General features: G+C 50.1%; 3 protein-coding genes across 5 annotated transcripts in view; 2 read left to right on the top strand and 1 right to left on the bottom strand.

Moving 5' to 3' along the window:
• The window catches only part of RAB11FIP1 (RAB11 family interacting protein 1), a 40,454-nt gene extending 36,677 nt beyond the window's left edge, over window positions 1-3,777 (top strand). For 2 of the 3 annotated variants that reach the window (XM_053578659.1, XM_053578661.1), the window contains one exon: window positions 1,573-3,777. In XM_053578659.1, coding sequence (XP_053434634.1) covers window positions 1,573-1,791 — 219 coding nt within the window. In that variant the 3' untranslated portion in view covers window positions 1,792-3,777. The remainder of the gene's footprint in view (window positions 1-1,572) is intronic. The other variant, XM_053578660.1, reaches the window with a different exon arrangement.
• A 9,631-nt stretch (window positions 3,778-13,408) lies between these two features.
• BRF2 (BRF2 RNA polymerase III transcription initiation factor subunit) lies at window positions 13,409-17,898 on the top strand. Its single transcript, XM_053578404.1, has 4 exons — window positions 13,409-13,693; window positions 14,505-14,564; window positions 15,018-15,339; window positions 16,192-17,898. The coding sequence occupies exons 1-4, from the start codon at window positions 13,540-13,542 to the stop codon at window positions 16,898-16,900; spliced, it is 1,245 nt and encodes a 414-aa protein (XP_053434379.1). The 5' UTR covers window positions 13,409-13,539; the 3' UTR covers window positions 16,901-17,898.
• The window catches only part of ADGRA2 (adhesion G protein-coupled receptor A2), a 40,859-nt gene continuing 34,778 nt past the window's right edge, over window positions 17,435-23,515 (bottom strand). The window contains exons 14-19 of the mRNA XM_053578402.1: window positions 22,867-23,075; window positions 22,106-22,233; window positions 21,677-21,800; window positions 21,161-21,306; window positions 20,581-20,670; window positions 17,435-20,375 (exon numbers count right to left, since the gene is read on the bottom strand). Coding sequence (XP_053434377.1) covers window positions 19,118-20,375; window positions 20,581-20,670; window positions 21,161-21,306; window positions 21,677-21,800; window positions 22,106-22,233; window positions 22,867-23,075 — 1,955 coding nt within the window. The 3' untranslated portion in view covers window positions 17,435-19,117. The remainder of the gene's footprint in view (window positions 20,376-20,580; window positions 20,671-21,160; window positions 21,307-21,676; window positions 21,801-22,105; window positions 22,234-22,866; window positions 23,076-23,515) is intronic.

Genomic DNA, 23,515 nt, shown 5'->3' on the forward strand with positions numbered 1-23,515 from the left:
ACTGGGGCCTCTGAGTGGCCACTGCATCAACTGATCACCAAATCCTTGAATGTAGCCTAGGCAGCAGCAGGTGGTCAGAGTCAGTGTGGCCTGCTCGTTGGAAGGAGTGCCCTCATTCCACCCTCTCTTGCTGGCATCCTTCAACAGCCCTTTCTGTCTTGGGGCCAGTCTCTAACTCTGTGTTGGTATTTGGTTGTGTAAGCTCCTATTGTCCCAGAGGAGTGAACACTCATTTGGACAATTGAGTCCTCCCGTGATGACAGTATTTTTTTTTTTTTTGTGGCAGAGTCTTGCTCTGTCACCCCAGCCTAGAGTGCAGTGGCATCATCATAGCTCACTGCAACCTCCTGGGCTCAAGAGATCCTCTTGGGGCTCACTGTCTGTAGCTCAGCAGCTAGGGCACCGGCCACATACACGGGAGCTGGCAGGATGGAATCCAGCCTGGGCCTGTCAAACAGCAATGACAACTACAACCAAAAAACAGCCGGGCATTGTGGTGGGCGCCTGTAGTCCCAGCTACTTGGGAGGCTGAGACAAGAGAATCGCTTAAGCCCAAGAGTTTGAGGTTGCTGTGAGCTGTGATGCCACGGCACTCTACTGAGGGTGACAACTTGAGACTCTGCCTCCAAAAAAAAAAAGAGATCCTCTTGTTCAGCTTCCTGAGTAGCTGGGACTATAGGCACCCACCACAACACCTGGATGATTTTTCTATTTTTAGTAGAGATAGGGGTCTCACTTTTGCTCAGGCTTGCCTCAAACTCCTGACCTCAAGTGATTCCTGCCTTAGCCTCTCTGAGTGCTAGGATTATAAGCATGAGCTCCATACCTGGGCCCATGATATATATATATATATATATATTTTTTTTTTTTTTTTTTTGCAGTTTTTGGCCGGGGCTGGGCTTGAACCCGCCACCTCCGGCATATAGGGCCAGCGCCCCTCTCCTTTGAGCCACAGGTGCCGCCCCCATGATGAAGTATTTTCTAAAACCCAGAGTCAAGTCCAGAGGCCTGGTGTGGTTTTTACATTTTTTAAGGGTCATAAAACAAAAAACAAAACCCCAAAAAAGCCAGTGAGGAACATGCTGCAAAGGCCATGTGTGTCCTACAAAGTTTACAACTTAATATTTACTCTCTGGCCATTTCCAGAAAACTCCAGTCAACAACTTGTGTTCACCCTAAATTGAAAATGTATTCCCAAGGGCGGCGCCTGTGGCTCAGTGAGTAGGGCGCCGGCCCCATATGCCGAGGGTGGCGGGTTCAAACCCAGCCCCGGCCAAACTGCAACAAAAAAATAGCCGGGCCTTGTGGCGGGCGCCTGTAGTCCCAGCTACTCGGGAGGCTGAGGCAAGAGAATCGCTTAAGCCCAGGAGCTGGAGGTTGCTGTGAGCTGTGTGACGCCACAGCACTCTACCAAGGGCCATAAAGTGAGACTCTGTCTCTACAAAAAAAAAAAAGAAAATGTATTCCCGAGAGACCCAGATTATGAATAATAGTTTCTTTTGTGTTTCTTTTAGACATTAGATTTATGCTGATTTTTATAATGTTTCCCTCTCTATTCTCCTCTCTCCAAAGAAATACAACCCCTCGGACCCTGCCTTTGCTTACGCACAGCTGACTCACGATGAGCTGATCCAGTTGGTCCTCAAACAGAAGGAAACAATAAGTAAGAAGGAATTTCAGGTCCGTGAGCTGGAAGACTACATTGACAACCTGCTGGTCAGAGTCATGGAGGAAACCCCCAACATCCTCCGCATTCCGGCTCAGGTCGGCAAGAAGGCAGGAAAGATATAAATTGCTAGAATAAAACAGAGACATTTTTGTGAGTTTGTTTCCACCTGCCTTTGAGATCAAGAATGGTTTGCTCGACAGCAGCCAACAGACTCCAAGTCACCATCTCCGTTGCTTGTTATCTGGCCAGAGTCAATTCCACCAATTGAAGTTAGGTTAATTATTGCAATATATCTTTTACTGTATGTTCCCAGGGCTTTATGTATAAATGCCACTGTGCCTTTTACTGGGTGGTAAATATTTTATGCCTACCAAAGATGTGGCCTTCAGAGCTGCTCCTGAGCTGGAGATTCAGACAGCATAGGAGCTATTAACATATTTGAACACAGGGTTTTTTTCTTTCTTATTGAGATTTTTTTCCAGTATGTACCCTATAGTTGTTAAAGCTTAGGGTAAAATGAGAAAAGGGCCATGCAGGTGGTGCTGTGTTACACATATTTTCTTGGCTTTTGAGTAGCTCAGGTATAGCTTTTGGCTACAGCTGCTAAATTTCGATACCGTGTAAACCTACCCAGCTTCTCAAATTTGGGTCTTGTTTTTTTTTTTTTGTAGAGACAGAGTCTCACTGTACCGCCCTCGGGTAGAGTGCTGTGACTTCACACGGCTCACAGCAACCTCTAACTCTTGGGCTTACGCGATTCTCTTGCCTCAGCCTCCCAAGCAGCCGGGACTACAGGCGCCCGCCACAACACCCGGCTATTTTTTGTTGCAGTTTGGCCGGGGCTGGGTTTGAACCCGCCACCCTTGGCATATGGGGCCGGTGCCCTACTCACTGAGCCACAGGCACCGCCCTGGGTCTTGTTTTTTGACAGGAACAGAGGCATTTAGCCTCTCTGTTGTGCCTTTCAGATTTTGAACAAGCCATCTTTCTAAACATGAGTTTCTACTTTGCAGCTTTAAATGTGCTCTTTAGATCCATAAGGCCATTCTGCAGGAGAGATGGAAAGTAGAGTACAGGGATTAAGAAATGGCCTTGACGGTGACTGGCTGATCCCAGCACTCGCTCTCCTCAGGTATGGAATGATATCAGTAGAATTCCCTTGGCCATTTTCCCCTGTGCCTTCTCTTGGCTCCCTGGATTCCTTGGCAGCGCTTGTTGGGGAGAGACAGATCACCAACTCCTCAAGATGAAGAAGCCCCTTCATTGTGAAGGGCACAGGGAGCCAGTCTTGGACCACGAAGGGCGTGAACTGTGTTCATATGTCTATCCTTTGAATACTTCCTGGCCCTGCCCAAAAGGACACTCAAGTTACTTCTGGGGTGCTGGGGATACTGGGGAAGCTGTAGTGAGGGACTTAATATAGTTAATAAAATTTAAAAGCTGGTAGATAACAGAAGTAGAAGCAGCATTCCCTTCATGAACACAGTCACAGACATTTTACCTCCTTGTTACAAAATCGTGAAGAGCAACAAGATGATACTTATTTTTTGCATTATTGTATTTTTAAAACCAGAGTAATAGACACAAACTTTTTAAACTAGGATACTTGACCCTTTCTTAACTAAAAGGATCAGTTCAGATTCTTCGGGTAAATTCATTATTAGTCACCTAATGTTGGAATTAGGATATTTCTGAATTGCTTATTTTTTCTCCTGGTTGTGATAGTATCTTATCAAATCTTGTTATCTCTCCTAAGGAAGAAAATCACAGGCCCGTGGGGGCAGGGAGTGAGGAGAGAGTGGTTATTAAATTGGGACTTTCTTCTCTGTATGTTTTTGTTAGGTTAAGAAGCAAGATTATTTGGCAGCAGAATCCCTTTCCAGGATTTTGTTTGCTGCAGCATTGGTTATGTTGGAGCACTTTAATCTGAAGGATGAAAACGTAACTTGATTTATCTAATTAGCTTTTAATTAACTACAATTATTTTATTTTATTTAATTCTCTCTTACAATATTGGGGACCACTGTAAGCTTCTCAGATGACTTGTATTTTTGTAGGGCTATGAAATTTATTTACAGACTTATAAAGAAAACTGTATATTCACTTGATTCTGAAAATGTACATGTGTGTATTTGTTCTGCATTATTTTGTACTTGATATAAATGCATTGTACTGTGATAACCCAAGTGCGCTAGGAGCAGGTGTGCTTTGAACAGTGTCTCTGCCTTTGGAGATCTAATGGGGGGTGTCTGTAGCATTCATAAGGATGGTTTGCCTGGGGTATGAAACACAGTCAGTGTGTGAGAGCGACTCTGGGTGGAGGAGTGAATTCCCGCGCTCTGAAATACCACTTGGAAACTCTGGAGAATGAAGGACAATTGACTTCAAGGGTGTGTCTGGCTTCTGCCGCTGCCGCTGGAAACACATTCAGTTTATAGCATTCCTGCACCTCACAAAGTAGATACCTGGAGGTTGTTCAGGTAACCCCTGTTGTCTGGAAGCTTTAGGTTGCTCTGAGCCTGTAGCAGATGTTGGTGGGTCAGCACACAGCTGTACCGCTGGCGTGTGTCTGGCAGAGTGCACATCAGCTGCACAAGAAGAGCTGGCATTTGCCTCCCTCAGCTGCAGGGCTCACCTGGCTGCTGGCCCGGGAGGGGGCTGTGCTCTAGAAAAGTCGGAGCAGTTCCTTCCTCGGCCTTGCCTGGCTGCCTCCAGAAAGAGCAGTTAGGAGATGAGACAAGTATCAGATTAAATACCAGGGACCTTCAGCTTCCTGGAAAAACACCAACCATCTGCCCGATTGCTTCATCTCTTCTCCTTCTGTGGATGGTGGCTGGGGTCCTCCCTCCCTCTTTTACTCCAGTGTGGTAACTTCATCAAGGCAGCCAAATGGAGGAAGAAGGAAGTCCGCCCTTTGCCGTGCTGAAGGGCTGTGGACCCTAAGTGGCAAGAGGGGATGTACTGGGCCTGCACCAGTGAGGCACAGGTGTGTGCTTTCCAGCTTTGCTAAGGGTGGGACCTCGGAAAGCAGCGAGGGGGATGGGAGGCCGGTGACACTTAGCCACATGCTGTAGAGAGCCACTTTAATGGTAACTGAGGCACCATCTTCCCTCCCTGGGTCCTTTCTCCTAATTAACCTTTTTTCTTTTTTTTAGAATGACTAATATTCTTTCAGGGCTGAAAGGTTAATTGCCTCCGATGGAGAACTTGACTCCTTGTGTCCACACCGGCCTCCACCCTGTGGCTTCTCTGTATTACTATGTGAGCTGCTAGACTGATTTCCCCTCCTGCCAACTGAAGGATCACCCAGCATTTCTGGATTACAGAATTATTATTTCCTACTTTGTTACTTTGGGAATTTTGAATTTCTTTGGCTTTTGTTTTTAAGAAGTAACCCGAAATTCCTACAACACTAAATAAAATGGTACAACCTTTCAAAGATTTGTGTTGGTTCTTTAGTATAAATGAAAATTCTTTAGTATAAATGTGTAAATGAAAATTTCTCCTTTTTCCTGGAAAACCTCTTGGATGGGTGTGGCGACTGGCATTTCTAATCCTGTGAGGGTCTCTCACTTGGATTCCTGCTGCCGGCATCCTACCTGGGGCCCAGGAATCCCAGAGCCCTTTGTCCTGCAGAGGACGGGACATCTCAGATCCCTTCTCAAGACAGACCTTTCCTCTTGGCCTGAGGGGTCACAGTAGCTATCAGATAAACATTGTTTGAACATTCTGCTGCCAGTGCTGAAAGCTGCCACCTTTTCCTTTGCAACAAGTGCTTGTGAGCATATAAACAAGGGTCCTTCCTTGATCTCCCCACCACGGGTTCCCAAAGAGTAAAGTCTTAGAAGGGCATGAGTTGAATCCAGACCTGCTTCAGCACTGTCCCATCTGGGAGCCAAGTCCTTGATTCACTCAAATTAGCTGACCTGTTTCTGAACAGACGGTGTTGAGGCTGTGCGAGAGTCTCCTTTGGAGCTCATCTCCCACGTCCTGAGCCTTGAGGTTTGCCTATCTCACTGGCATGTCTGTGGTCCATGCTCCAAGGCCCCAGACCTGTTGGGACAGAGGAGATGCTGTTGCTTTAAGCAATAAAAACCACATTATGGAGAGACAGGTAGGTGGTGTCCAATGAAGCTCCCAGGTTGAGCTGGGAGCCTCCCTGGTTTGGGTGGAAGAGCCTTGTTACCCCAACTGGGCGTCAGTGATGGGACCATCTATAAAGTGAAATGTGAAAGCAGTTTCTCTCAATAAAACACATACCTCTCCAGGTTAGATTTTTTTGGGGGGGAAGACAGAGTCACTTTGTCACTCTTTATGGTAGAGTGCTGTGGCATGACAGCTCACAGCAACCTCGCTTGGGCTTAAGCAATTCTCTTGCCTCAGCCACCCAAGCAGCTGCGATTATAGGTGCCCACTATAACACCTGGCTATTTTTTGGCAAAGACAGGGTTTCGCCCTTGCTCAGGTGGGTCTCAAACTGTTGAGTTCAAGGGATCCACCAGCCTCAGCCTCCCAGAGGGCTAGGATTACAGGCATGAGCCACTGAGCCTTGCCAATAGAAAGCTTTTTAAAAACTGCCATGAAAATAAGGGAAAAAGAAAAAAAAAATAGGGAAATAAGTATGGGATATAGGAACATCATAAAAAGTGAACTTTCCCTGGCTTGGCGCCCGAAGCACAGTGGTTATGGCACTGGCCACATGCACCGAGGGTGGAGGGTTCAAACCTGGCCCGGGCCAGCTAAATAACGACAACTGCAACAAAAAAATAGCCAGGCGTGTGGCAGGTGCCTATTGTCCCAGCTACAGGGGAGGCGGAGGCAAGAGAATTGCTTAAGCCCAAGAGTTTGAGGTTGATGTGAGCTGTGATGCCAGGGCACTCTACTGAGGGCAACATAATGAGACTCTCTCCAAAAAAAAAAAGTGAACTTTCCTAAATCCAGATTTCAGAGTCAAAGTCAAGCTCCAGGGGCTTAGCAGGCACCTGCCCACTCAGCCAGGTGACCTCATGTTCAATCAGCTGATCTGAAGTCCCTTTTGTTCTGCTCTGCAGGAACAGTAAATGCCGTTCTCCCCTCCACTGCCCTATCCACTCTGTATATTTTTCTAAGTAACACAACATGTTTGTTCTTGGAGAAGGAAAAGAAAAATCACAATTTCCCCATTGCCAAGAGGACCACTGTATTTTGACTTGTTACAGGAATGAACAGATAACACTGCAAAGGGAAGACAGGGTCACGAAGTCCGTTCTGCTCTGAGCAAGTCTCCATGCCTTTAGAGAATCTGCTGCTCACTCTACTTTGCAACAAGAGCAAATAGTGACTCCGAGGGAGAGCCTACCCTGGCCAACAATGCCCCCGGCAGAAGAGCTGCGGTGGCTGCAAAGACAACCTAGGTCCCTCGCACCAGAGAGGAGATGACTCACTGAGGGAGCACCCTGTTTTTCTCCACCCATAGAAAATGGTCGTTTACAGGGTGTCGTTACCGTTTGTGAGCCAAGGCCAAATGGTCATCAGCACAGCCACCTGTAGCCCTTGAACCTGGGTTCTCCACAAAGGGATCCTCTTCCCGGGGCAGCTCTTCGGGTGGCATCTTTTGGGCCCTGCAGAAGTCACAAGCTGTCATTTCTGACTGGAATCTGGCTTACTGGAGTCCTGTGATGCCAGCATTTTCCAAAGCCAAATAGTCTTGTGAGAGAGGACATCCTCACTTAGCCTCTCAGTTATCATAGAAACTATATCCCAAGTCCTAGCAAGTTGCCTTGGTGGCACTGATACCGCTCTCACATAGTTGAGAAAAAGTTGCCTCTGTCTTTTACATGTTGACAGCTCATCTCAGGCTAAACCTTGATTGCAAAAGGAAGGACGACTTCTTGAGTTCCTACTATTTGCTAAGCACTGATACAATTGTAATGATTCTCATTAAGGTAGGGAACATCTCCATTTTGCAGATGAACAAACTGAAGCTTACAAAAGCATCAGAACTTTAGTTTGACCAAGGTTTCACTGTAAATAGCTAAGAAAGGACTTGCTGGAGGGGTACCCTGCCCTCCCTCTACCCATGGAAAACGATCTTTTAATCTAACTTGGAGGTCAAGAAACCAGTCTGCATATTATTACCTGCCTCCAGTCAAGCCAAGAAGGATATTTATTTATTTATTTATTTATTTATTTGTTTTGAGACAAGGTCTCACTCTGCTGCCCTGGCTAGGGTGCAGTGGCATCATCATAGCTCACTACAACCTCCAATTCCTGGGCTCAAGTGATCCTCCTGCCTCAGCCTCCCAAGTAGTTGGGACTACAGTTGTACACTACCACACATGGCTAATTTTCCTATTTTTTTGTAGAGATGGTGTGTCACTCTTGCTCAAGCTGGTCTTGAACTCCTGAGCTCAAGTGATTCTCCCTCCTCAGCCTCCCAGAGTGCTAGAATTATAGGTGGGAGCCATTGTGCCTGGCTGATTTTTACATTTTTTTAATGCTTAGGAAAAAAATCAAAATAATAGTATTTCATGACATCAAAATTACACAAAGTTCAAATTTCAGTGGTATATAGACACATCCCTTGGTTTATGTGACTGCAGTTGTTTTCACATTACAACAGCACTTGAGTACTTGCAACAGAGTCCTTATTGCTTACAAATTCCAAAATATTTGCTATCTGGCTTTTTGCAGAAAAATTTTTCCAGCCCCTAGTTTAGGATCACTTCACTTTGGGGGCCAAGGAGATAATGTTCTGTGATTTGCTTGGGACTGTGAAGGATTGGAACATGAGGGAAAATGGTGATCACACAACTCAACCCCTCCCAGGGCTTCTGGGAAGGCTTCTCCCAGAGGAGCAGAGATCCATGTAAGGACATGTATTCAGGCTCTTAAGCCCATGCAGTGATGGGAGCCTGTGACCACTTTCTGATAAGAATCAGATGCCTTTGTTCCTAGGAGTTAAAGAAATTGACTGTATTAATCCTCATCCCAGGAGAGGGGAGATGTGTGGGGACAGAGCAGCAGCACTGGAGAGGAGTGAGGGAGGGAAGGTGGCGGCACAGGAATTTGGGCAGTCCTGGCTGTGCTCTGAGAGGTGCCCATCTCATCTGGGAGTGATGGGGAAAATGAGTGTTCACTAAAAAGCTGAGGTGGTAGAAAGGAAATCTGGTCAAAAGGCTCCAAGGCCATGGGTGGCAATGAGAGGATACTCCGGGCTCAGGGAAACTGGGTCAGAGTCACAAAGTTTCAGTCCACTGAGCTGGGAGGAGCCCCAGCTGGCAGCCAGGTCAATGGCCTCAAGCACAGCCCTGCTCTCACTGGTTTTCTTGCTCTAGATTACCATGGGTCTCCCTCCCAGGAATTCCATCTATTTGGTGTCTCTGATAGGCCCGCCTTGGGACAGGGCTTCACTGGGGTGGGCAGCTCTTTTCTGAGAGCCGACCCTCACCGCAACAACGCTCCTGGGGACACCGGGCTGAAGCAGCCGGACAACAGGTGAAGAAGCTGCAGCCTCCAGGCCACATGTGGCCCTCCAGATCCCCAAAGGTGACGGAATCTGAACTTTATGGAGGGATTTGTTCTGTGAAGTTTGGATTCAGTGAAAAGGCCGCTGAAGGATCAGGAAGGCCACATGTGGCCCCACCACTGCCAGACACCCATCTTGAAAGCCTCTTGGCCTCCAAGTCAGCCTTAAGTGCCTGGACCACAGCCAGGCTGCCTTTCCAACAGCCTCCCCAGCCCCTCCCCAGAAGCTTTCTGCTCTGACCAAGCCCTCCCCGGGACTCAGCGGAGCTGGAGGAGGCATCTGTTTAAAAGACACTCACCACCATGAATGACGATGACACCTAAGAGTTTGTAGCAATAGAGAGGGCACCAGGGATGATGCTGATTTCCTGCAGCAAGGCAAATAAAATACATTTTGCAAACGGATTTCTTGCTGAGAAAGTGCAGAACCCCAAACTTACATATCTTAGTAGAGTGCGCCATCTTCTGGCGAGGATCGGGTCCTCACAGGGTGTCTGTGTCTGAAGACAAGACTCTCCAGGGTAAGTACGTTATATGCTTGTGACAGGGAAAGACCATCCCCTTCCGACCCTTTATAGTTGCTGGATGCAGAGTCACAAAACAGCTTTTCCACTTTACAAGGAGGCATGCTGGGAAAAGTAGGATTTTAAGGTGGCTGTCAAGGTGGGTAGACAGCTGTACAAAACCTCCCTTTTTTTTTTTTAATGCAGTTAGGTTCAAGAACTGCACAAAATTGGGGATGAGAGAAGTTGATGCAGTTCTATATAATGATGCATAACTGCTAACCTTAATCATGTTGCTTTTTGGGACATGTTTTTTCTCTCCAGTAAGAGAGCTGTACCCTCTAAAACTGATGAATGTCTGCGAACCATGTTGTGTGTGAGCATACATGCAAGTGTGTCTTAATATTTACTTTCTGGAGAACAGAAATAAATCCTTATCCCATGCCTCACACTGTTGAATCCTGGAGAAGAGGAGTGTTAAAAGAGGAGCCACAAAACCCACCTGTGGCTATTGTGCTGAAGCTCCCTCTGGTGTAGCACTAGAGAGAATAATCCTAATTTAAGAGGAAGAACTATTTGGGGTTGTTGTGTCTCTTGCTTTGGTGGTGCATGGAGGATCCTCCACCGTGATCAAGCCCTGTGGTCATGGAATGGATAGGATTTCTCAAAAAAGGAGTAGTAGTCCTCAAACTCTGAGAAAGCAGTCTCTTGGGGAGGGCTGGCCGCCTAGCTTGTGTCTTACTCCTTAAGGAAGTATCTCTAGTTGTTAAGGGGCTGACGAGATCCTCTTATAATCTATCAATTCATTCTGCACAGAAGCTGTCAAGTAGTTTTCTGTTCTCAGCAGGAAGTGCTGGTATCACCCCCAATTCTTAACACAAGATTGTAATTGAGCTAACAACAGCTTCCAAAATCTGCAAATGCTGGAAGTTCTCCATTGTCAGCCTGGGAGACAGAATTTCTACGTACACTTTCAGCACTTGCCGTGATGACTACTTTCTGCTTTCTTGGACTAATAAGGGACAGGATTCTGGTAGCTCTTGTCATTTAACTCAACTTTCTTATTTTTTTGACACAATTGATTCTAAAATTTTCAGGCATTATATAAAATATTTATTCTTAATGAGCACAATTAGGATTTACTAATACGTCTTTTTGTTGAGTTTAATTTATATTCAAACATGCCATACATGTCTTGGTCCATTTGTACTAATCTGACAAGATACTTAAGAATGGGTAATTTATAAAGAACAAAAATTTATTTATTTTTATTTTTATTTTATTATTATTATTTTTTTTTTTAGAGACAGAGTCTCACTTTATGGCCCTCAGTAGAGTGCTGTGGCCTCACACAGCTCACAGCAACCTCCAACTCCTGGGCTTAAGCGATTCTCTTGCCTCAGCCTCCAGAGTAGCTGGGACTACAGGCGCCAAAAATTTATTTATTTTTATTTATTTATTTATTTTTTTGTAGAGACAGAGTCTCACTGTACCGCCCTTGGTAGAGTGCCATGGCGTCACACGCAGCTCACAGCAACCTCCAGCTCTTGGGCTTATGTGATTCTCTTGCCTCAGTCTCCCGAGCAGCTGGGACTACAGGCGCCCACCACAACGCCCGACTATTTTTCTTTTGTTGTTGCAGTTTGGCCGGGACTGGGTTTGAACCCGCCACCCTCAGTATATGGGGCCGGCGCCTTACTCACTGAGCCACAGGCGCCACCCTATTTTTATTGTTTTAAGAGACAGAATCTCAAGCTGTCACCCTGGGTAGAGTGTGGTAGCATCACAGCTCACAGCAACCTCAAACTCTTTGGCTTAAGTGATTCTTTTGCCTCAGCCTCCCAAGTAGTGGCCACAATGCCTGGCTATTTTTTGTTGTTGTTGCAGTAGTCATTGTTGTTTTACCTGGCCCAGGCCGGGTTTGAACCTGCCAGTCTCGCTGTATGTGATTTGAACCTGCCAGCCTCGGTGTATGTGGTTTGAACCTGTCAGCACTACCCACTGAACTACGGGTACTGCCCAAGAACAGAAATTTATTTTCTCACAGTTTTGTTTTGTTTTTTGGAGAGTCTCACTCTGCTGCCCTCGGTAGAGTGCTGTGGTACCAGAGCTCACAGCAATCTCAGTCTCTTGCACTCAAGTGATCCTCTTGCCTCAGCCTCCCAAGTAGCTGGGACCAGAGGTGCTGCCACAATGCTTGGCTATTTTTAGAGATAAAGTCTTGTTCTAGCTCAGGTTGGTCTCAAAGTCCTGAGCTCAAGTAATCCACCTGCCTCGGCCTCCCAGAGTGCTAGGATTACAGTGTGAGCCACTGTGCCCCACCTTTTTTCACAGTTCTAAAGGCAGGTTTGATGTCTGGGGAAGGCTGCTGTCTGACTCCAAAATGGAGCCTTGAAGACTTCCTGAGGGGAGGAAAACTGTGAGCCCACATGGCAGAAAGCAGAGGGGCAAAAGGGGCAAAACTCCTTCCACAAAACTCTGTTCTAACAGCATAAATCCATTTATGAGGGTGGAGCCCTCATGACCTAAAACACCTCCCGAAAGGCTCCACCTCCTAACAGTATTGAATTGGGGATTAAGTTTCTAACACATGACTTGAGGGGACACATTCATACCATAGCACATTTCTAATTAGTAGAGGCAAATTTTTAGTCAATATTCTTTGGTGTATACTGTCCCAAGTTAAGAACTTTGGAGCTAGAATTATGGAGCATCTTAAAGCTCAAGGTTTTAAAAACATCTGAATGTGCTCAACCTTCTCCCCTAGTTTGCCAAAAGCGTCCTTGCTCCATATTCTTTCACTCCAAATGAACTAACATGATTCCTCACTGCACTTGTGAGCCCTACACCCCACCCCAAACATGCAATGGGGTTCACTTCCTTTATACGTTATTCATTTTCACCTTCATAAAAACCCCTTGACCCTGCTAATCAAGGAGGTGGATTTGAAGTAGCCTGTGCTTCCTCTTTCCAGTTGATGCGTCCTCTGAAATAAATCCTTTCTCCATTGACAATCCTTGTTGCCTCAGTAATTAGCTTTCTGTGTGGCGCGAAACAAGAACCCCACTGTGGTTTCGTCAACACAAACTGTTAGCCATTCCTTGAATGTCTCCTGCGCTCAAGAGACAAAAAGCATTTGAATTTGCCCTCCCAAATTTTAATTCAATTCTCTCATTTTGCAGATAAAGAAAATAGACTGAAGGGCGGAGCCTGTGGCTCAGTGAGTAGGGCGCTGGTCCCATATACTGAAGGTGGTGGGTTCTAACGCAGCCCTGGCCAAAATGCAACAACAACAATAAAAAAGAAAGAAAGAAAGAAAATAGACTGAAAAGAGAGAAAGCAATTTGGCTGGGTAAGCAGTTCTGGAAAATAGAACTCAAATTCCTGCCCATTACTTAACTCTCCCTTTTAGAAACGTATTATACTTTCTACTATGGCCAAAATCACTGTTCATTATCAAAGAGAAACGAAGACTCTGAGATTCCCCTAGCGCTTTAAAAGGAGATTGTCCGGGAATGTCAACAACAGTTTCTTGTCTGCTATACGTGTCTATGTAAGTAGCAATTTCACCCAAATTCAACCCTCAGTCTAATTTACCCCAAACCAATTACAGATAATGGGGAAACTTGGAGACCCCGTTCAAACAAGGGACCGTTTTTCTCTAGCTCACGTTTCTACCCGAGTTCGCCGAGGAACAGACCGGAAGTGTAGCGGAACGGCCTATCCAGCTGTCGCTCTGGCCGGAAGACAAAGGTGCAGCTCTTGGACGCCTGCCCTTGTAGATTTTGCTGTCCTACGGCTGCTATTGCAGACGCTTGGTTGCGTCTCTGAAGGCTTGAGCGGCGTTGGACAGGTTGTGAGATGCCCGGCGGAGGCCGCTGTCCCGACTGCGACTCCACTGAGCTCGTGGAAGACTCGCACTACTCACAGAACCAGCTGGTGTGCTCCAACTGCGGCTGCGTGGTCACCGAAGGGGTTCTCACCACCACTTTCAGCGACGAGGGCAACCTCCGAGGTACCTGTGCCCGGCGTTTCGCAGGCTCTGGGGACATCTTTGGGCGGTGGGGTGATTAACATCAGATTCCTCCTATCTCCTCCCTTCACGCACATACTTAAATATGGGAAAAACGGTCTAAGTGAACAAGTGAATGAAGTGTTTTCTCAGCACCGAGTATGGTATCAGACGTATATCGTGGACATAGTACATGTGGGGTAAATGGGGGAGAAAGAGAGACCGAGCGAGCAGTGGCATCATGATAGCTCCCTGCAGCCTCCAAATGATCAAGTGATCCTCCTGCCTTAGCCTCCCAAGTAACTGGGACTACAAGCGTGCACCACCATGCCCAGGTAATTAAAAAAAAAAAAAAATTGTTTTTGTAGAGAAGGGGGTCTGTGTTGCCCAGGCTGGTCTTGAACTCCTGGCCTCAAGCAATCTTCCCATCTTGGCCTCCCAAAGTGTAGGATTACAGGTGTGAGCCACTGCACCTGACATCTCTTTTTTGTTGTTTACTTTTCAAGTTCTTGACCAGTGCAGCCCTCAAAATCTGCAGCCAGGAAAATTACCTGGGTTGGATGTACAGGAGCGATGACTGAAATTTGGAATACTTGGAGCTGCTTTAGTGTAGTCTTAACCTCTCTCAATCTTTGTGTATTTGATACTGCTTGTGGACAGAAACTGGATGGGCCTTCACCTATGCATAGATGGGCACCATCTGTGAGACAGGGAGCAGATGCTCAGTGATGTGAATTTTGCTTCCTGGACTTATGTGGTAGGAGGCCAGAGGTCTGATGAAAAAGCACACTATTTGTTGTTCATTGTCTTACAGAAGTAACATATTCCCGAAGCACAGGGGAAAATGAACAAGTTAGTCGCAGCCAGCAACGAGGTAAGAATTGACCTATTTCAGCACAGTGGCTTTAAAAAAAATTGTCCTGATCGTACAGCCCATCTATTTGCTTTTCCTGTTTTCAGCATCACTGGTAGAAGGTAGAGAAGAGAATGGCAATTAGAAATAAAGAGTGGGGATAATTCTGAGAAGCGTAGCAATTCAATGTAAGGTTTGAGTTTGCTCAGGGGTGTGGTTGAGGTAGCCTCCAGGAACCTGGAGTATGGCTAGGCCCTAAATCAAACTAACTTCCAAAAAAAATGGTGGGCTGAAATGTGACTTCTTTGTAGACATGTTTTTGTGACTCTAGAATGAGAACATCAAATGTCATTTATGTCAGTGCAAAAAGGCACATAGTTTGTGCATCTGAAGCAAGTTTAGCAGAGCTAAATGAAGTCCTAGCTGAAGTTTCTAGGAGCTCTCTCCTCTAATTCTTGCCATGGGTTTTCCTAGGTCTCCGCCGAGTGAGAGACATTTGTCGTGTTCTGCAGTTGCCATCAACATTTGAGGACACAGCAGTTGCTTACTACCAACAGGCATACCGGCACTCTGGCGTGCGAGCTGCCAGGCTGCAAAAGAAGGAGGTGTTGGTTGGGTGCTGTGTCTTAATCACCTGCCGGCAGCATAACTGGCCCCTAACCATGGGAACCATCTGCACCCTGTTGTATGCAGACTTGGATGTGTTTTCTGGCACTTACATGCAGATAGTGAAGCTCTTGGGGCTGGATGTGCCATCTCTATGCTTGGCAGAACTAGTGAAGACCTATTGTAGCAGGTACCTCCTGCCTGGTGGGAGACACTGGGGTGAGAGGGCTCCTTAGAGTTGAATCCTTTAACTTTTGGCTCTTTTTGACCAAACTCTTTCTAAAAGGATGTGTGAGAAAGATCCACCCTATTTTATGCTTGTGTTAATAGAGTTAATATCATTTTGCATTTCCAGAATGCTATAATTTTCAAATCCCTTTGCCCTCATAGCCACTTAATGAAGTAGGAAAAGTAGGTATGAGCCTGGCTACAGGCTGCTGCGCCAGTGGTGCTATATGAGGTGTGGATGTCGTTCCTGGAGTTATGCTGCAGGTGGCCCGTGTGGCTGGATGCCTTGGCCCTGCCTCAGCAAGACCATCTGTGAAGGAGCTGAAAGGATATTAGTGAATGACATAACTGGGGTTAAAACCTTTTTTTTGTTGTTCCTAAGTGGTTATGTTCTTACCTTTTTCTTGACAAATATGGTAGCCATCAAAAGCTATTGGTATCACATGGCCATAGATTTGAAGCGTGGTTACTTCCTAGCTGGATGACTGTGGGCAAGTCTGTCAACTCTAAATGCACGTAACAGGGTGCATTTGCATGTAGATTAGATGGTGTAAAGCTCCAAATAATGGCTGGTACGGAGTGCTCAGCACACTCACACTCTTCTGCATTCTTCTGCCCTTCCTCTAACAAGCAGAGGACTCACCCTTTTCCCTCTCAGTGCCTCTATAAACTTGCTGCCCAGTAAGCCAGAGTGTTCCCAAGAGGACAGAATAGCTGTCCTATCTTGAGTAGAATGTCTTTCTTCTGGAAGAGCAGCACCCCACCCTCCGCCCCCAACATCACTGAGACCCAACTCTCATTTTGGTTGTTTCAGCTTCAAGCTGTTCCAAGCTTCCCCGTCAGTGCCAGCCAAGTATGCGGAAGAGAAAGAGAAGATGCTGTCACGAACGTTGCAGTTGGTGGAACTGGCAGATGAGACATGGCTGGTGACTGGGCGGCATCCCTTACCTGTCATCACTGCTGCCTCTTTCCTGGCTTGGCAGTCACTGCAGCCTTCGCATCGGCTGAGGTGTTCCCTTGCCCAGTTTTGTAAACTGGCAAACATAGACCTGCCCCACCCTGCTTCCTCCCGCCTGCAGGAGCTGTTGGGTGTGCTGCTGCGAATGGCTGAGCAGCTGGCCTGGTTGCAAGTTCTGAAACTTGACAAACGGTCTGTGGTGAAACACATCGGTGACCTTCTCCAGCACCGCCACACACTGGTCCGCACAGCTTTTCGGGATGGCACAGCAGAAATGGAGACCCAGGAGAAGGAGCGGCGGGGGCAGGGAGAAGAGGTGCAGAATAGTTCCTTAGGTTTGCCCCAGGGGAAACGGCCAGCCAGTCCTGCCCTTCTCCTCCCACCCTGCATGTTGAAGCCCCCCAAACGGATCTGCTCTACACCTGCCATCTCCACTGTCACTGGAGATGAGAACATTTCTGATAGTGAAATAGAGCAGTATTTGCGTACACCTCAGGAAGTTAGGGACTTTCAGAGAGCACAAGCTGCTGGACAGGCTGCCGCCGGTGTTCCTAACCCTCCCTGATGCACATCAGTTGGGGCCACTTCACTGCAGTCTGATAGCAACTTAAGAACAGGTCTGTCATATCCGAAGAAGTAGGTGTACATGAGTCCTTAGGTAACTCCTTTTTTTGAAGGAACCAAGAAGGGCTTTGTGAATAGTTCAGTCTTTGGTCCTGGAGTAAGTCAGGCACGCAGGGATGACTGATTAGGAGAGTCCCATCCCTTGGTTCCTGAGAACAAGTTCTAGATACTCATTTTCTGTGGGATGGCTTTCCTCTTAGACTGTTGGGAAAATGTCAGGCTCTCTTGCTCCTGGTTTGAATTGGACAGGACAACTGATGCTTCTCTAGGCCTGGCAAGGCATCCCTCTACTTGTAGAGCAGTGCTTCTCTAAACACCACCTGCAGCCTTACTACAGTGGCCCCACTCTTCAGAGCATTGTTGCTAGGACTTGGTTTAGGCATGACTAGATTCTGCCCTAGTTCCAATGGTGGCTGGTGTGTGAGGTATTAGGAGATCCTCTACCTTGTAACAAAAGGACCAGGGGTGGACTAAGGCTCAAGGGCTTTGCAAAATTTTAATATATTAAAACAAGAGGCATCTGCTAGAAAACATTCTATTGTATAAAACCCAAGCTCTTAAAAACGTGTTTTCTTTGGCACTTTTCATTCCCTCCCTTCCCTTTCCCCAGCGTATTGCAAAAGCTCTCCAGTGCTAAGGCATTGGCAGGGTATGTAAACAGCAGCTGGCATATGTGGAAGAATAATACAAAGCTTTTTTTTTTTTCCTTCTAATATTGTCTGTGCAGCAAGCATAAATAACAGGACTCATCCCTGGGAGTGTGAGTTTTCTCCCCTCCTGTGTCTCCTTTCACCTTGGTGAGCAGGCTGGGGTGACATGAAGACTGGGAGGGGACCTAGACCAGACTTGGGCTTCCTGTTGCTCTTCCTAAGACCCAAGGTTCCCTCCACTTCCATTCAGTTGTGTAGTAAAAGGCTGGTCTTGGTTTCTTAGGTTGGGGGAGAATATAGGTGCTGGTGTTTAATAGTAGTGAAGGCACAGGCCTTTGACAATGTGCAGGGACCCTAGCCACTGCCTCAGGTCTCAGCTTGGGGTCTGAGTCAGGAGGCTGTTTTGACTTTGCAGAGGTTTCTCCCTACTGTGGAGCTAGAGATTAAAATAATTGGGATGGTTTTTCCATAAGGCCTCACAGAGGCAAGGAAGTGCTTTCATTAGTCCCTTAGTGATGGGAGGCTGGGATGGGGAGATGGATCTTGTTATAGAAGAGTAAGTGCTTATCCAAACGCCACCTGCAGCCTACTATGGTGGCTCCCACTCTTCAGAGCATTGTTGATAGGACTAGGTTTAGGCATGACTAGATTATGCCCTAGTTCCAAGTACCAGCTCCTTCTACTTCCTTCAGATCACCTGACAGACACCTGGCAGACTCAGCTTCTAAGGTACAGGGCCTAGATGTTCTGGTGTGCCACCTCTGAGCCCTGCTGTGCCGTCTGAATACCACTCCTATGGGAATGGTGGCTTTATCCCTAGCTGTACTCCCCTGTCTCCTCCCCCAGGGGATTTCAAAGGCTGCCTTTCACAGTTCTGGTCCTTCCCCTCTGGCATAGTTGGTTGGAGAAGATGACAGAAGGGGACCCATCTGTCCTGGTCACCTGACTCATCTGCTAGGCTGGCTCTCCTGTCAGCCAAACCCAAGAGGAGAGAGGACTTGGGATTTGGGCATTGGACTGGGCAGACTTCAGCAGGGGACGGAGAGAAGAGCACGGTTCTGAAGCTCCCCCCTGTGATTTCCTGGCAGGGCTGATGTCCACCAGCGAGGCGCAGCGTGGCCAGGAGTGGTAATACACTAGGGGAGGGCCCACGTGGGCTGTGCTGTGCCCTTTCACTCTGGTTGAGGGTTACCCCACATAGGACTCACCCCTGCCTGGGAGGACCCAGTAATCTGGTCTGTCAGAACTGGCCTGGGCTGGACGGAAACGTATCATGCCTGTTTCTGGGATTGTCTGTGGTTGCCCAGAGGGATACCCTCTAGGTAAGTGGCAAATATCTGCCTATCTCCTTTCCCCAGCGTCGGGGATAATGCTGGCCAACCTAGGTGCAGCCTTGGGCACCGCCACCTCACACTTGACGTACCGAGCGACGTCTTTGAGGGCCTCGGAATCGCTGAGGGTAACGAGCCCGTGTGTCCAGCCTGTCTTACAGCGTCGCCCGCCCCGCTTTAGACGGTGGTCTCGCTCTTCCAGAGGCCAGTCTTCATGCAGGCGCCGCCGGCCGCCTCGGCGCCCCCCGCGTTGACGTCGTCGTACTTGCCCCCCTTGGGGGCGCCGTTGAGGCCCGCGCTGTTGAGCGGGTACGAGCGGCGCTTGCTTTCCTCCAGCGCGCCGCCGCCGCCGCCCTTGAGGTTGTCGCGACTGGCGCTGCGGCGCTGGCCCGGCCGGCCCGCCTCCGGGAGCGGCGCGGCGCTGGTGTCGCTGCCCTCGGAGGGCGTGAGCATGGGCTCGCCTTCGAGCGGGTGGCCGCTGCTGCCCGCGTAGCTGTCGCTCGGGCTGTAGTGTAGGCTGCCGCTCTCGCTGGACGGCAACTCGGGGGCCCCGGCCGCCGCACCGCCGCGCGGGGGCTTCAGGCGGTTCTTGCCGACGGCCTCCCCGGCGCGGTGCCCCTTGGCCCGACTCTTGTGCGCCCGACGCCCCTGGTGGAGGTTGTTGGGGTGGCGAGAAGCCAGGCCCCCCCGGGGTCCCGCGGCTTCCGGCTCCCCTTCCTTGCGGGCCACCGCCCCGGCCTCGCACACCTGGCTCTGCGCCAGCTGCAGGTTGGTGAGCTTGCAGAGGCCTGGGGGCAGCGCGGGGCCTCTGCTGCCGCTCGGGGAAGACTTGAGGGAGGGGGGCCCTTCCCCGAACTCGGGGGAGCCATCCTCTGAGGCGGCTGGCTGGGCCCGCGGTGGGGCGTGGGAGGCCGAGGGCGAGGCAGGCGGGCTGCAAGCGCGCCAGGAGGCCCTCACATCCCTACGCCTGGCACAGTGGTGGGTGAACACGAAGAGGCCCAGGGCGGAGGCCGCCACGCCATACAGACAGCTGCACACCACCCGGGGCAGCCAGCGCTGGGACACGGCCAGTGCTCCGCAGACCCACATGGCCAAGTACAGGAAATGCGTGGTTACCAGCGCCCCCAGTTGGACGCCCGGAGAATAGACGCCGTCACCATCATCGGGGGGCCCGGGCGTCACCATGCCTGCACTCCCAGTTGCCAGAAGGGAACCTGAGTCACTCAGGAGGGGGCCGCTGCTCCGGAGCCGGGTGGGACCCCTCAGCTCCTCCCCTGGCTCCAGGGAGTCCCTGCTGTTGCCCCCCTTTGAACTCTGTGCCAGGGGACCCCGTAAGCGCAGCCCTGCGCACAAGAAATACATCCAGGTGACTAGCAGAATCAAAGCCACCGGGATGTAGAAGGCTCCTAGGCTTGGACGCCACACCAGCCAGCAGCTGCGGGGAGACAGAGGGGAGGGGCATGTTTGAGGTGGGACCCATAGGTGGGGTGGCTGGGAAGACAGGCAGAGACCAGCTTGGTCCACATGCAGGGATTTGGGTGGGTTGTAGTTGGTGAACCCTGGCAGGTGTTTCTGCCAGTGGGGTAGAATGAGTCTGGTGCCAGACGGGTAGGGATGGGGCAGGAGGGAGCGGCACTTACTAGGGACTGTGGTCCCTGTAGTTTTGGATATTGACAGCAGCTGTGATGCCACAGATAATGAGCGGGATCCCTCCAGCAATCAAATAGAACCTGGAAGAGAATGGAGTTGGGGGTCAGAGAGATGGGGAAAGGAAGATTCGCCAGGTGCTCAGAGCCCTTGATGTGCTGTCTCTGCCCCATCCTTTTTTCTCTAAGGTCTGTCACAGTACTTTGCTAGGGATGCAACGCCCCTCCAGGGCAGTCTTGCACATCTGCCAGGGACTTGGCCAAGACTTTTTCAAGGGATGGGGCCAGAATTGTTCTCTCACTCTAAACAATACATACATCAGGCGTGCCAGTCAGGTTCCTGGGATTCCCCCATCAATGCCTTCAAAGAGTCACCTCTTTCCCTGGCCTTGACATGCCTGGAAAGCTGCACCCACTCCACAGTCTTGTAAGTTGGCTGCACATAAGGCCTTGGCTCTTCTGTCTTTGGAGAGCAATCTTCCAGGGACCTTGAATCCACCCTGCACCCACCCTGGGAGGTTTCCTATGCCCACCTCAGTCCCCCATTGCAAAGCTGACAGTTGATAGTATGTACCGGAGCATGGGACGCGGAGTAGGTGGGGCAGGGTCCCCTTCTTGTGGAGGGGGCGCCCTCCAGGTGAGCTCCTTGTGGAGGACTCGGGCCTTCACACCCATCCAGAGCAGTGTGGACAATGAAGAGTAGTGCAGGGTGATGCCCACCTGTGGGGCAAGGCAGCGAGGCTGCAGGGCCTAGGCTGCCACTGTTGGGCCCTCCTAGAGCCTCACCCCTGCCCGTGTTGTCCCACGCTCCCCAGGGCCCAGACCCCAATCCCACGCTCCTTTGCTCTACCCAGACATTTGCCAAGCTTGAGCCACTGTGGGGATTCCCCAGGGCCCTGTCATTGCTACCTGGCTGACCCCTCTCCATCTTGAAGCCCATCTCTCATCTCTGATCTGGTTCTTACCACCCCACTCTCACGCTCCATGCCACACCCCACATTGCACTCCAAAGCTGGTGTAGGGGAGCAGTGGAGCTGGGCCCTGGTAGCACGAGCCTCTTGGTCCAGTGTCCCTCCCTGATCCTGCTTACCGCCTGGCAGACCATCTGGTAGTTGGTGAGTGTGATGCCCCCCGCAAAGACGGCAGAGGTCATGGCCATGTGGAAACACAGGTTCAGCAGCATGTGCCAGCCCTTCCGGGACACATGGATAGAGCTGCCCCAGAAATAGTCTTTCATTAATGGGGCACCCAGCCCAAGGTCAGGCTCATGGGGTCTCAAGGCCATTAGGAGAGCCAGAGGAGGGAAGGCAGCTATCTGTGTGCACGTGTGTGAACGTGACAGAAGCCCCAGGGCAGCAGGTCCTTATCCTCCCCTGCCCCCCAAAACGTGTTTTCCTATCCCAAAACCTCAGGCAAGAGCCTGAGGCAGTTGCATGGACCCACCCCAGGAAGAAACACTTGCCATCCTGTAGTGAGATCCCTGGCTGCTCTCATGCCCTCCTCCCTGCAGGGCACCCACCTGTGGTTGAGGATATAGGTGATGATGGTGGAGAAGAGGCAGAGCAGCAGCAGGGCTGTGCAGGGGTACACAGCAGGGTGCAGCCCTGCCCCTGAGCCACCCTCCTCCCGGGGGAAGGCACTCAGCTCCTGGGAGGGGCAGGGGAGAAGAAGTAAGCAGCGTGGAGACCTCACCAGACCCCCAGTCCCCCAGCCTTGGTGCTGGTGCTTCCAGGCTGTCAGGGTCGGGAGCACTGGGACACCCACACGGGGGAAGTCAGCCTCAGGGAGCACTGCCTGTCCTTCCCTCCCACTGTCCTGCCTTGCTGGGGACCCTTCACATCCCCAGCCTGAAAACTCAGAGGTGAAGAAGGAGGGAGAAGGTTCTGCTCATGGTGGGCTGTGTGTGCCTTCTCTGCCTCTGGGAGCACAGGGTACAGGATGCAGTGAGGGAGGTGGTGCTAGATGGTGACCAGTGAAGAGGATGACAGGAAGAGGGGAGTTGGTCCTAGGTTCCTTTTTCTCATTTTAAGAATCTGGTCTCAGAAAGTGCAGCATGTGAAGACCAGGCTAGATAGTTCCAGAACTGTCTATCTGGATGTAGGAGTGGAGGCAGATCCTCCCTGTCTCTGAAAGGTGGAGAGGCGTGGGAGAGAGCAAAGGGCCATCTCCCAACGAGTCCTGCCACAGGCTAATGTGCTTTCTGTATTCCTCGAGGTCACAGGGGATCAGAGTGCCCCACCCCTCATCCTTGCCCTCCCACCCCTGGGCCCCAACACCCACCATGAGCACAGCCACATTGCCCAGGTGCTGGCAGTGCAGGGAGCTGACATTGGGCTGGCTGGAGCGGAGCTGGCAGCCCTCGGAGCTCCAGCCCCCGGCTCCCCCGGGCCCCTCCTGGCTCCACCAAGCGGCCATGGGTTCAGCCCCCTCAGCCCAGTGCCGCAGGGAAACAGCCACCGGTTCTGTCAGGTTTCCCACGCCGCAGCCACCTGCAGGGGGAGAGACATGTCCACACAGGTGCACATGGGACCATCAGGGAGGCTAGCTCGGGTGGGATGCGGCGGCGGCGGCAGCAGCAGCAGCAGCAGCATTAGCAGCAGCCAGAACATGCATTAAACACCTGCCAGGCAGGGCACTGTGCAGGCTCAGAGGATCCAGTTAGAGGCCAAGTGCAGCCTCAGGCTAACTGGGGAGACTGGACAGGCGTGAGTGAAGAGGGTGAATGAAGCGTAGGCTCTGGATGACTGCTCCCAGGAGACGGGATGCAAGCTGGGTGCTCGGGGACAAGGCACAGAGGTGACAGTTGAGGGAGCCAAGCCCAGCTGCAGTGAGCAGTCAGGAAGGGGTGGAGGGAGGACAAGGAGGAGGCATTCCCAGGGAGAGAGGAACTCTGGGCAGAGCTGTGAGGATGGACTTGCCCAGGGCCTGG

The sequence above is a fragment of the Nycticebus coucang genome, chromosome 24 (assembly GCF_027406575.1).
Source record: "Nycticebus coucang isolate mNycCou1 chromosome 24, mNycCou1.pri, whole genome shotgun sequence".
NCBI classification, from domain to species: Eukaryota; Metazoa; Chordata; class Mammalia; order Primates; family Lorisidae; genus Nycticebus; species Nycticebus coucang.